Here is a 14,437-nt window from a genome sequence, read left to right as displayed (position 1 = left end):
CCTCTTTTCTAATATTTTGCCATATGTATTTTCTTTTTTGACTGCTGCTGCTCCTGTTTTTTTTCTTTATTGGTTACTTCTTTTAACTTTATCTGTGAACTAAATCAACATGGTTTCTTGGGCTGAAAATAGACATGTGTCCATCAAGTTCAGCCTTCCTCACATTTGTTTTTTGCTGTTGATCTAAAAGAAGGCAAAAAAAAAACCAGTTTGAAGCACTTCCAATTTTGCAACAAACTAGGAAAAAAAATCCTTCTTGACCCCAGAATGGCAGTCAGATTTATCCTTGGATCAAGCAGCTATTAACCTACATATATTGTGTATATATTTTGCAGTACATTGATTGTACCAATTTCACACCATGTTGGTTCATCCAAAACATTTTTATCCATGCAGTTTTTTAGTAATAATAATAATAATAATAATAACTGTGGTTTTTTTTTTTTTTACAATCTTTATGTCTGCAGAGCAGTGGAAAACAGACAAGATGGTAAGTCCCTGCTGCCACTTCCGACGTTCTCTTCAAGGAGATCTACCGTCATGTCCTGAGCCAAGCAATTGTTCGGAAGCACCTTTCCCAGGATAATAACCAGGGCATGTCACCGCCGCCCTCGGTCTTGCATTGTGTGAGCAAGAAGGCTCCAGAGCAGGTAGGTCATGCTGGGGATGCTGGGGTCGATGCCTCAGTAGGCGGGTGGAGTTGTAGCCAGTATGTGGGCCCATACCATTGAGGAGAGCCCAGCGCTGTGTTAACTTCCCATTTCTTCTTCCTTCTCATCCCTCCGGTGGAACGGTGTGATTGCTGCGAGAAGCAGCTTGACGGGCAGGGTGTTTTTTTGGGACTGTGGCTCGTTCCGCAGGGAAGGAGTCGAGTCTCCGCTGATGCAGCTTCACCCAGAATTGCGCACAGACCTGATCAAAGGCTATGAGTATTCATTGCACTGACTTTTGTGGGAGTGTGTCCATTACTGCAGGCCCCAACATGGCAGCCAGTATAGTGATTAGGCCTTGACACTACAAAATGCAGGGCAGCAGGAGAATGTGATAGTGTATCCACCACAACACTCCAGTGGGGACCGGGAAAACCCCCATCGGCCCAAAGGTAGGAGAACAGGGCTCAAGAGTGATAGGCTCCAAGTCAGGGCTGGGGATTGGCCACTTACCAGTCCCCGTTCGAAGCAACAAGCTGCAATTTTAGAAAAGGAGGCAGCCATGATCCTATTTATTGCCAACTCAGGAGGATCAACCCTAATATGTGTGGTACCCAGGGCAGCACATTATTGCAGGGCCCACTGAGCCTCAATTAGGGCTATCTCTGTTAAGGAGACATTTGTCCCTCGTGCTTGAATTTAAGAACCGTGCATTTTCCTGGTGCTTATAGCGCGCTCACTGCTCCAGTGAAACCCAGAACACACCTGATTGCTACTGGATACAGAGGTATGATATTATTGTATACGTCTGTGCCTGATATCTGGCATTGCCTTACTCAAACAGGAGCCATACAAAAAGTATATGATGTAGGGAACTGCACACACTATGTTGTTGCCTCTCAAACACCTGTAGAGATCCAGGGCTAAACAACCCACACTTGGGGCTTCAGCCCCCTAAAGTTCCTCTCTAGCAATGAATCTACTCTCACTGCAGCCACCAGGGAATCCACTCACCTCTCAATGCAAACACAGAAAAATGCACAGATCTCCCACTGCAGCCACCAGACCATCAGGGAAATTCAGACAACTCCCATTGCAACTACCAAAACCACTATGGAAATTCACTTACATCCAACTGCAACCACTGGTCCACTAGCAAAATCCATATACAACCTGGCAAATGACACAAATTGCTTCACAATGCCAGTGTGCAAAAGGGATACATTTTTTTTTTTTTTTTTTTAAATACCCACTGTATGGCTACTACAAATGCTGAGATGAAGCTGCCACCTCCCAAGGGCAGGCCTGCATTGGAAAGTGGCTCACATACAATACATTTAACGTGTACATATGTGCTAAAAATTATCTGACAATTTAAAGGGACACTCCATCACAATAATATATAAAAAGCTTTGTATGAAACGTCTTATTTTCCATTCTTCACATGATTAGAGGGTGACCTGCATTCTCATATAAAGTGCCTCCCTATGCTTCTCTATAAGAAACATCTGATTGGACACATCAAAAGATACAAACTTGGATTATATGAAGCTTCTTTCAAAAATCATTTAGATTTTATTTTTTTGTTATGCTTGGCTTTTTGATCTCAAACACCTAACAGGGAAACGTAGATGTGATGACCCTGATGGTTTAACACAGGGGTCCTCAAACTCCGGCCACCCAGATGTTGCTGAACTACAAATCCCATGATTTTTTGAATTACATACAGGGAGTGCAGAATTATTAGGCAAATGAGTATTTTGACCACATCATCCTCTTTATGCATGTTGTCTTACTCCAAGCTGTATAGGCTCGAAAGCCTACTACCAATTAAGCATATTAGGTGATGTGCATCTCTGTAATGAGAAGGGGTATGGTCTAATGACATCAACACCCTATATCAGGTGTGCATAATTATTAGGCAACTTCCTTTCCTTTGGCAAAATGGGTCAAAAGAAGGACTTGACAGGCTCAGAAAAGTCAAAAATAGTGAGATATCTTGCAGAGGGATGCAGCACTCTTAAAATTGCAAAGCTTCTGAAGCGTGATCATCGAACAATCAAGCGTTTCATTCAAAATGGTCAACAGGGTCGCAAGAAGCGTGTGGAAAAACCAAGGCGCAAAATAACTGCCCATGAACTGAGAAAAGTCAAGCGTGCAGCTGCCAAGATGCCACTTGCCACCAGTTTGGCCATATTTCAGAGCTGCAACATCACTGGAGTGCCCAAAAGCACAAGGTGTGCAATACTCAGAGACATGGCCAAGTTAAGAAAGGCTGAAAGACGACCACCACTGAACAAGACACACAAGCTGAAACGTCAAGACTGGGCCAAGAAATATCTCAAGACTGATTTTTCTAAGGTTTTATGGACTGATGAAATGAGAGTGAGTGTTGATGGGCCAGATGGATGGGCCCGTGGCTGGATTGGTAAAGGGCAGAGAGCTCCAGTCCGACTCAGACGCCAGCAAAGTGGAGGTGGAGTACTGGTTTGGGCTGGTATCATCAAAGATGAGCTTGTGGGGCCTTTTTGGGTTGAGGATGGAGTCAAGCTCAACTCCCAATCCTACTGCCAGTTTCTGGATGACACCTTCTTCAAGCAGTGGTACAGGAAGAAGTCTGCATCCTTCAAGAAAAACATGATTTTCATGCAGGACAATGCTCCATCACACGCGTCCAAGTACTCCACAGCGTGGCTGGCAAGAAAGGGTATAAAAGAAGAAAATCTAATGACATGGCCTCCTTGTTCACCTGATCTGAACCCCATTGAGAACCTGTGGTCCATCATCAAATGTGAGATTTACAAGGAGGGAAAACAGTACACCTCTCTGAACAGTGTCTGGGAGGCTGTGGTTGCTGCTGCACGCAATGTTGATGGTGAACAGATCAAAACACTGACAGAATGCATGGATGGCAGGCTTTTGAGTGTCTTTGCAAAGAAAGGTGGCTATATTGGTCACTGATTTGTTTTTGTTTTGTTTTTGAATGTCAGAAATGTATATTTGTGAATGTTGAGATGTTATATTGGTTTCACTGGTAAAAATAAATAATTGAAATGGGTATATATTTGTTTTTTGTTAAGTTGCCTAATAATTATGCACAGTAATAGTCACCTGCACACACAGATATCCCCCTAAAATAGCTCAAACTAAAAACAAACTAAAAACTACTTCCAAAAATATTCAGCTTTGATATTAATGAGTTTTTTGGGTTCATTGAGAACATGGTTGTTGTTCAATAATAAAATTAATCCTCAAAAATACAACTTGCCTAATAATTCTGCACTCCCTGTAGATAGACAGAGAGTTCAGCAACATAATACATTGGAATATGCTAGCACCCTCTATTGGTTGTATTGTATATTGCTTTCTGGATTGTACACAGATGTATGCAATTTACCTGTTTTTTAAAGCTGGATCATGTGATGTTAAATGTTATCTGACATGTGCTGGGTCTCAGAGCATCAGTTACAAAAGTTGGGTTCATTAGAGAAAAAGAACACAACTGTTGAATCTATTAATTTACAACACAACTTGTTGGAACCTATGCACTAGATATCACATTAAAGGGTCACTAACCACTATAACAACTTTTCATTATTTCAAAAGTTATATTGCACATAAGAACCTGCACCTACTCTCCCCAATGAGAATGACTTATAACTGCAGTAATTTGCCAAAAAAAAAAAAAATCATGTTCGCCACATGTGCATCCTGGACTGATCCCTTTCTCTTCTCGCTACTTGGCACCTTGCATAACCTCTCTGTAGGACGTTTGTCATCAAGCATAATTTACAACAAACAAGACCAAGATTGGCAATGCTGCCATTACGTCTAACTAGGGAGTTTCCCATTTTTGGCTTTTACTGGGTCAGAGTTCTTGTGTGACATTCCTTCACAATATATATTGTATGCACGTACACATTGGTACAATAATTAATCTCTTCTGTGGCCTCTCAAGAGTCCAATTATTTGCACCTTGTTAGCTATGGTAGTTGTAATAGTTTGCATTTTTATGTTTTCTAGTTCATGAGATGGAAGTCTGATTGACCTTGCCCATATTATGCTCCTCATCATTTGTGTTTAGGCAGGCTGGAACACAGGAACACAAGGCTCCCCCTGTGGATGACAGCAGTTGTTACAAGTGTAGACACCATTTTTAAGTTCACATTTTGATCCAGCTTTTGTTCCTCAAATTATGACCAAGTGTCTGCTCACATTCAGCCTGTGTACCTGCCATGTCTAATATACATGCCGTTCCTGCTGAGTTAATGTTTAAAATTCTGTGTGTTCTGTTTTCCTTTTCATTGTTGTTTATTTGCCTACCTTCTGTAATGATTCACGTGGACATTGATAGGCTTCTTTACTGAAGTGGGAATTCAAAGTAAATTTCACATTTAAGACCACAGCAGCTGAACTGAAACTGGCTGAGAGAATTTTTCCAGTTCAGCTATTGTGACCTTAAATTTGATATTAACTTTGAATTCACCTTGAATTCTCAGTTTAGTAAATAGCCGAGAGAGAGAGTTTTCATATTGCTTTGTGGATTATCTGAACACGAATACTGTGACTAGAATTCCTTCATTCGATCCTTTCACAGCCTCACTTATGTGGCAGAGAGCTCTAAACCAGATTCTTGGCACACCTTGAGCAAATTGTTACACAATGTCCACAGCTATAAATGCAGGCTAGTATTTTATGACAGATTGGACGTTCATGAAACTTTTATAATATTTACAAGAGGTGGGTGATAAAACCATAGATATAATGGATGGATGCCAGTTCTCATTACCTGTGAAAAGCAGATCTCCCAGGAAGCTTTGCTCCCTCTTTTAGTCCAGATTTATACCCTTATAAGGGGTATATTATATATTATGCCCTACCATGTCTTAATGACCCGAATACAATGTGCTACTTTAGCATGTAATGGTTATAGTGCCTAGAATGCCCCTTTAAATGATAGAATTAGATATATTCCTCTTAATCTAGAACAAAAAAAAGTATTTTATTTTATTTTAGCTGTCACTTTAAAAATAATCTCTCTTGGCAGAATCTATCTGCTAACCAAACCTTGATGAGTCTAACTTTAAACTTAAGGTGAAACGCTGATGTTGGTGAGAACTACAGGTGAGTTTCTGCTAGGTATATCCCATATTTTCTTTGGTGCACACGCAAATTTATTTTCATCAACTAGTCACTGTTAAACTGAACTAGTGCTATCCCTAACTGCAACTACCTAAAAACACAGCAGTATATAATATATTGTATACAACATTACATTGTTCAATAATAATAATAACAACTCAACAGTCTAAGATAGAAGATTAAAAATGAACAAAAAAACTGAAAAAGAAAAAGATAGAGAAATAGACGTAGTACCCTAGGTATGACCCAAACATTAGTGAATGCATTTGTCTGCATATAGTTTATTTTAGATCATTACATTTGGAAGCATATTTCCAATCTGAATCTTTAAATCTGTATATTTGAGGTTCGCTCTAAGGTTGAGTGACCTATATAGAAAGCTTCTAATTTATGATGCTGTCTTCTTGGGAGGAGGCTGAGCCCATTCTGCGCCAGGTGTTTCTAGAAGAGACTGCTCTGGAGTCCTTTGAGACAACATTTTCTGATGGGCCAGAATCTGTCTTTGAAAATAATTTGGTAAGAAACTAAAATAAAGAGAAAAAAAAGAAATAATTATTTAAGCATAATAGCACATGTTTATCTAATAATAAAAAAAAGGATATTATTATAATAAATAAAATAGATTTTGTGTGGAATACTGAAAGAGAAAAAAAAAGAAAAGAAATCAAAATTAGTTCAAATTGACTAAAAACATAGCTAACTTACAGTTATTTTACTGCCATTTTACCACGGCTATGGGTTATATACTTCACTAATTTCAAGGTGTAAAAACATTAGAAAATGAATCTAAGCATCTTAATAATCATCTAAAGTACTGTGACCAGTTCTTTCTGTAATCTCTAGCATGTAAGCTCATTGAGCAGGGCCCTCAACCCCCTCTGTTCCTGTACGTCCAGTGGTCTGATTATGTGTCTGTTAGTCCACCCATTGTACAGCGCTACGGAATTTGTTGGCGCTATATAAATAATAAAATAATAATAATAATAATAATCTGATCATGTATCACACCAGTACAGTCAGGAGTAACGCTGTAGCAGCTATTGAAAACACATTTTCTATTTTAGGTGAGTGGAAAGGGCAAGCATGCTGGAAGTATCCATTGACTACTGATCTGCTACAAACAGCTTGTCTAACTGGACACCACTCCATCCATACTAAGACTACATATCCATTGCACAGTAATTTACTGATGCTCAAACAGACAGCAGACACCATGCTACCTATCTGCCTCCATGCTACAACCTGCTGATGTACTTAAGTCATGAAAAGAACTGGTTTATATTTGGTGGATTTAAACACGATCCCATGGAAGATCTGCATGGGTTTTGGAGTGAAGGGGCTGAGGTTTAAAATCACAAGTGAAAGTTTGCTGAGCTGAAGTGAAAGTTAACTGAACTGTTTGTATTTGATTTTGAAATTAGTTCCTCAAATAAACATTTCTCTAAAAATTAACTACAAGTTGTATTCTGTTCTAAATTAACTAACAGGAATGTATCTCATTCTACCATTTAAAGGGGCAGTTTAACCATAACCACTACATGCTAAAGTAGGGGATTGTATTCAGGTAATTAAGATGTGGTAGGGCATGGTATAAGGTTATTAAAAAAAAAAAAACAGGACTAGAAAAAGGAGCAAAGTTTCCTGGGGGATCTGCTTTTCAAAGGTAACTAGAATCCATCCAATATATGTATGCTGTATATACTATATAGACTGATCAGTCACAACATTAAAACCTCCTGCTTAATATTGTGTAGGTCCCCCTAGTGCTGTCAAAACAGCTCTCATGCACTGAGGCATGGACTTAGCAGCAGATCTTTGAAGTCCTGTAAGTTGCAAGGTGAGGTCTCTATGGATTGGATTTGTTGTTCCAACACATCTCACAGATGCTCAATTGGATTGAGATCTGGGGAATTTGGAGAAGGCAAGGCAACACCTTTAGCTCTTTGTCGTGTTCCTTAAACCATTCCTGGACATTGTGTGCAGTGGCAGTATCCCTCGGGAAGAGGCAACTGCCATCAGGAAACATGGTCTGCAACAATGTCTATGTAGGTAGTATGAGTCAAAGTAACATCCACATGAATTCCAGGACCCATGAATTCCTGACAGAACATTGCCTAGAGCATAACACTGCCTCCACTGGTCTGCCTTCTTAACATAGTGCATCCTGCTATCATCTCTGCCCCAGGTAAATGTATAGTGGTGGACGCTAGTTATCATAGGCCCTCAGACTGGTCGACTGGCTATGTAGACCCATAGGCAGAACACTGCATTATACTGTGTGTTCTGACACCTTTCCATCATGGCCAGCATTAAGTATTTCTTAAAACACAGTAGCTCTTCTGTGTGATTGGACAAGGCGGGCTAGCATTCGCTCCTCCACATGCATCAATAAGACCTTGGGCACCCATGACCCTGACACAGGCTGTCCTTCCTTGCACCACTTTTGGTAGATACTAACCACTGCACACTGGGAATACCCCACAAGACTTGCCGTTTTGGAGATGCTCTGACCCAGTCATCTAACAATCACTATTTGGCCCTTGTCAAAGTCACTCAGATCTTTTCACTTGCCCATTTTCCTGCTTCCAACACATGAAATTCAAGAACTGACTGTTCACTTGCTGTCCAATACATCCCACCCCATGACAGCTGCCACTGTAACACTATAATCAGTGTTATTCACTTCACCTGTTAGTGGTTTTAATGTTGTGACTGATCAGTGTGTAAATACTGTGTCTAAAGGCATGGTACAAGAGGGTGCAGGGGATTAGTTTTAATAGAAGTCACGCTCAGGCATGAGTACAATTGTAATCCTTACATCAAAGCATCCAATTGTAAAATGGGCATCCAAGCACACAACAACGCAGTATAAGAGACTGCACTCACCTCTGGTTTTCTGTAGCCATTCTTTTCTGTGAACTCTTTAAATGCCATGGTTCCATGAAGTTGTAACAATTCTTCATCCTACAAAATTTATAAAATTGGTATTAATAGAGTTAATTTCAATTTATTAAAAGAACACTCCAAACGCCATAACCATTACAGCCTGCAGCAGTAGTTATGGTGCCAGAAGTGTCCTTATGCTCACACCTCCCCCATTGTAAGTAGTCAAAACATGTTAGCCACAGTTCCCCACTTCCATTATAGCCTTCAGAGAGCTAGACTATCTCTGAGCTAAGCCCAGCAATGCAGAGTTTAGCTCATTGGCTCACAGCGATCAGCTGACACTCTCAGCCAATAAGTTGGGCCTGACCCAGAAGAGCTAAGAGAAGCTTTACAGAAGGAGATTCTGACTCTCCGGTCTGCAGAGAGGAAGGAGGAGTGTCACTCGGTAGACTGCAAGTAAGAAGCCAAGTGACTCTAAAATGGTTTAACTAACAATGGAGGGCACAATAACCAGTAGAGCACACTGCTTGGAGTGGTCCTTTAACCAAGAATTAGTTAGTTTGGAAACAACACAATCAAAGACATTTGGGCCTAACACAAGGCTTTTGTCCAAGTCTTCATAAACAAGTGGATGACAAAACTTGCCATATGTAAATATTAACATTTTATCTCAAATTTATAAAATAAAAGTTAATCTAAATCAGTGTTCCTCATTGTGCTGCTCATGGAGTCGTTAGTGGCCTCACCTACAGATGCCTGCAAGCACCACCACCATCTAAGCCAGGATCAAGTAGAAGACTGGACCAACCCATCTTCTTCCCTCTCCTGTTCCGACAGATGTAATTAGGAGCAGGAAAATAGCACAGACAGAAGAGAGAAGGCTGAGAGGGTCAGTGGTAAAATCTGAAATTTTTATGGAAGCACCTCCCGCCTCCGCTCATTGTTGGTGGATGGGGGCCCTAAGTAATAAAAATGGGGTATCTATTGTTCTCCCCAGCTACCACCTATTGGCAATTTTTTTCTTCAATCTTCTTTTTTCAACCCCCAAAAAAATTCAAGTAAAAATCCAGAAACTCCGTTGAACTAAAAAAAAAAAAAAAAGACCCAAACACAAATACTTTTTTTTTTTAAACATGCAGAAAAAAAAACCCAGCAATAAAAAATAATCCATCTACACCCAGTGAGGGCTCCGCCTATACTGAGCTTTACAGGGCAGGGAGAGGCTTATAAAGCCTTCCCATGCCGAGCAATTTGATTTAGAAGACTGATTGGTTGGCTTAAGCTAACCAATCAGCGTGCTCTGACTTTTAAATTTGGAGCCTTGCAGGTAACCAATCAGGTAAGAATTGGTACAGAAGACACTCGACATGTGTTTCACCCAGCAAACATCACCGAGATCCTCAGGAATGTGTGCAACCAACCAACCAGGGTTGCACTCCTGAGGATCACGGTGATGCTTGCCAAATAAAGCGCACTTTGAGTGCAGTGCAGCAAAGACGATTGTATGACTTGTTCATCGTACATACTTAAAATTTTGTGAGGTTTACCTTTTCAATCAGATGCACACTGGTGGCTGACATATAAGTAGGGACCTATTACCGAGCTTCTAACATGCAGTTAGGGAACAGCCGACCCGTGTGCTCTTTCCTCCAGGGAGTTTAGAGGGATTATGAGTTTGTCTGCTCAGTTGTTATTTATTTATTTTTTATTTTTTTTCACCAGCCTGCCTTTTTACTTTCTTTCTGTATTCCTCGCTATAATTAGGATAAAGCTTTACTTGATAACAGTGACATCTAGTGGACATTTGTAGCCACTGTTGGATTTGTATTTATTACATCGTATATTGTTAAGGACTGATACTTATGGTTGCAACTTTTATATAACAATATGACAATGTATTAAACGTAACTCCTAAATGAATGTCACTTTTCACTGCTCCTATGCTGATAATAGTAGGCATTATGGATTCTGCCATTTAGATTAACATTGATACTTTATACTGGTCCTGGAATATGACGTCATTCCAGCATCACTAAACTGCGTGCGTGAGTGAACAGGAAGACTGAGTTCCAGAGAGAAGATCAGGGAGAGGCCCCGCACCAGCTCCCAAAGGTAGGGAGCAATAAATAAAATGATGTGAGTGTGTAAATGTGTGTGTGTGTGTCTGTCTGCCAGTGTGTGTGTCTGTCAGAGTGTGTGTGTCTGTCAGTGTGTGTTGGTCAGTGTAGCGATGGCGGTGGCTGGACAGTAGAGGACCTGGAGGTGCACGGAGGCACGCACCACCACGTCACATTCTGACGTCACAGGTTTCTAAGGAGTTGCAGGAGGATCCATTTGGATGCGGACGGAGCCATTGAGGGTACACCAGAGGCCGGGCTCCGGAGTCGCATACTGGCAGCGGCAATGTGAGGGGAGTCTGCTTGTTGGCTAATATGGTTTGTTTTTGTTTTTTTGTTTTTTTAAACAAGGGCTGGAGTTTAATAGAGGGGGTTGTTTGGATTTAGTATAAATGGGGGAGGGGAGCTGGGATTTAGTACAGAGGGAGGGACTGGCATTTAGTAGAGGAGGATGCTGTTTGTTTGTGGTTTTTTTTTATATACTGTACTTTTCAAAACAAACCTACATTTCTATGAAAATTTAAGGTTTTGTTTTCTTTGCGGGCCACATAAACTTAAACCTTGTTCATGTGGCCCGTGCTAGCCTTCGAGTTTGACACGCTTGTTGTATATGTTCATGATGAGTAGTTTGTGGTATCGTGTCCCTATGAATGTGGGCTGTGTATGGGGGCTGCTTGTGGAATTGTGTGTGTGGATGGAAATGTCACATAGTGTGTTTGGTGGTGTGTGTATGTGTGGGGCTAGTGTATGTAAAAGCCTGCATGTGGGGTTGTATGCATGTATGTGGATTGTGTGTGGTGTCAGGATATTTATATCGGCAGACATTTTGTGCTATGACAGAAATTAAAATGTATATGGTCAGAGTCACTCTAAACAGACCAGACTCCATTTTGTTATTTTCAAGTTAACAAAGAGACATGAAATTTCTATCCTTTCTGTAAAACTAACCACTTTGCCAGAGCTAAAGGAATGCATAGTATAAACAAATCAAGTAATAAGAAATAAGAACGGGGGATGGACAGACTGTTAGCTAAATGCTAATGGAATATAATCAATTCTAAACCCATTTGTGACAGAGAAGATTAAATAATTAAATTTTACTTTCGATATTGTATAACGTCCCATTGTAGAGGTCATATTTAGTTATAACTGTCATATTAGAAATTATAGCAGAATTTGCCAGACACATAGTCTGAAGAAAGCCCAAAGAAACTCTTGAACTGACAGAAAACTTGAGTTATAGACAACTATAAAGATAAGGTAAATGACGTCAAAATAGCCACCAGGAAAAGTTAACTCTTTCCTGGATAGGAATGTTTAGTGGGACGCGACTGCCCTCTATCGACCAAATACTTAAATTGTTATCTGGAAGGTAACCACACCCCCAGTGTTTCTATTGGTCTATCACCTAGTGAATGTTTCCTTTAAAAGTTAAGACAAAGGGAGAAGTATGCAGAGAAAGCAAAGCAAGGAAGCAAGAGAGTGAGCAGTCGGGGGCAAAGAGTTGGAAGCAGGCTAAGTCAGGAGACAGAGAAAGAGACCCATGACATTCAAATTCCTGAGAATACCTGCTAATCGGATGAAAATATCTACTCAACTGGTAAATATGCTGGATTCATTTAATTAATCTAAATTAATTAAAATTTTCTAATAGCATGATATATGACTGGATAAATCACGATCAGATTTCGATATTTAGAAATCTTAGTTAACTAAGAAGTATATGATTAAACATTCTATTCTGCAGATAGAAAAGATTAATTATGTATTTAATGTGACATATCACATGTTAGCATATCGTGATATTTATCCAGGTGTATTGATTTGCTCTAAGTTAAAATTCAAGTTAAAATTCTGCTTATAGAACATGGTAGATTACTCTTATTGGATGGTTCCAGGAAATGACTAATGAGATGGTTTAAATGTTGTTTTATTTAAAATCACATGAGAATAGATCTTAATTACCTAGGAGGTCTAGCCAGCATTGAAAGGGTTATTCTAACTGTCAGCTAAAGTTTTTATGGCTATTCGCTGGAAGCTTTCTCTGTGTGAAACTTTCACTTTCTTTCTGTGAACCGTCATAAATCTTCTTGACAATTGGCTGTGTTAGCCAGTGAAATGTATTGCCATTGTATTGCATACTATGTTATACTAAATATTCATTGATTATTATCACGCATGTTACATATTATTATTATTTAAATTGTCACAATAAATTGTATCTATTTTCATAACAAATTGGGATTTTATTTATATGGAATACATTTCACTTACACGATAACGATCTTTGGGATCTGAGAATTGAAATAGTGGGCAATTCTCAACTGTTTACTATTATTATCCCATAAATATCCCCACAGTGGGCTGTTCGTATTATTTGTATAAGGGAAGGGGTTATTTAGCATTTCTGTGTATATCTAGCAGTTTGAGTGGCTTCCCTGGAGTCCAGTCGGGACCATGATGGCCAAGTACTGGTCAAGGAAGGAGCTGCAACAGCAGATGCGGGCTGCTCTACTCCAGTGTGGATTCCCATTCACAAATGCTGCAAAGCATAAATTGAGGATTTTCCTTCATAACCTTTTCGTATTAGCAGATATCTGAAGTTTCACTGGGACTCGTGATAGGTCAGACCCAGTTTGACTCTGGTAGCCTTGAGTGCCGTACAAAAGCACCTCGAGTGCTGTGTATAGCACATGTGCCATAGGTTGCCTACCCCCACTCTAATCATTCTATTTTTCAAATGCATTAACTAATCAAATGTTTAAAATTAAAGGTATTTGTTTTTAATCAAAATTTAAAAAGGTTAATTTTTAAATAAAATTAAACCACTTATTTAGGGTTTATTTTCTTTAGGGATAAAGGAGTTTATTATCTCAGTGGAACCATTTCCTTGGGTAGTAAAATCACTGAATGGATGCACTATTTATTACACAGAAAAAAAAGAAAGCTGTTCCAATCTCTTGTGTTAGGCTCAGACTCCCTAGAGGTGCCTCTTGTTGGAGGAGTTGGTGATCGTGAGCAAAGGCCATATTTATACTGCTAGAATTTTATTTATCCTAACTGATAATCAAAAGATGACCTGTAAGTGAGAATTGATGGGAATTCAAAGTGATTTTTTTTTAATCTAAAGTCAAAATAGCAGAAATAGGGGGGGCGGGGCCTGACCAGCATGGCCGACAGACGTGTGCGGGGTGAGCTCCCCACACAAACTCAGCTAAACTGGGCACAAACTATGATGCTATCCCCAAAACAGCAATCAACGAGAATGTACACTACAAATAACCGATGGGGAGCACTACTAGACGACTCTGGAAACTCACCCACCGCTCAGAAGCCAAACGCCACTCCTGAGGCCTACTCAGCCGGAGGGACCTGTGGGGGGAGGAAACGGCCGATCCTCCAACCCGGGACCACCGGGCAAACACAATCAACCCGTTCCCCCCCCCTCTGGACCGGTGGGGGTAATCCCGGTCCCTGCTGGAGAAGAGGCAGCCGAGAATACTGCATCAGAATATGACGCCGCTTCCCGCTCCCGGGCCGCAACCAACATGGGCGACGGAGCAAGGGAACATCCTGAAACTACATGGGAAGCCAACTTTAACGCCACCTTCGACAAGCTATGCGCAGCATTCTGGAGTAGGA

At 40.3% G+C, this 14,437-nt stretch overlaps 1 protein-coding gene across 2 annotated transcripts in view; it reads right to left on the bottom strand.

The window, feature by feature from the left end:
- Positions 1 to 6,068: 6,068 nt before the first annotated feature.
- The window catches only part of FAM47E (family with sequence similarity 47 member E), a 35,878-nt gene continuing 27,509 nt past the window's right edge, over positions 6,069 to 14,437 (bottom strand). For both annotated transcript variants that reach the window (XM_063425323.1, XM_063425324.1), the window contains exons 7-8: positions 8,679 to 8,756; positions 6,069 to 6,316 (exon numbers count right to left, since the gene is read on the bottom strand). In XM_063425323.1, coding sequence (XP_063281393.1) covers positions 6,176 to 6,316; positions 8,679 to 8,756 — 219 coding nt within the window. In that variant the 3' untranslated portion in view covers positions 6,069 to 6,175. The remainder of the gene's footprint in view (positions 6,317 to 8,678; positions 8,757 to 14,437) is intronic.

This window comes from Pelobates fuscus, chromosome 6 (genome assembly GCF_036172605.1).
Source record: "Pelobates fuscus isolate aPelFus1 chromosome 6, aPelFus1.pri, whole genome shotgun sequence".
In the NCBI taxonomy this organism is placed as follows: Eukaryota; Metazoa; Chordata; class Amphibia; order Anura; family Pelobatidae; genus Pelobates; species Pelobates fuscus.
This window is presented reverse-complemented; position numbering and strand designations above follow the sequence as displayed.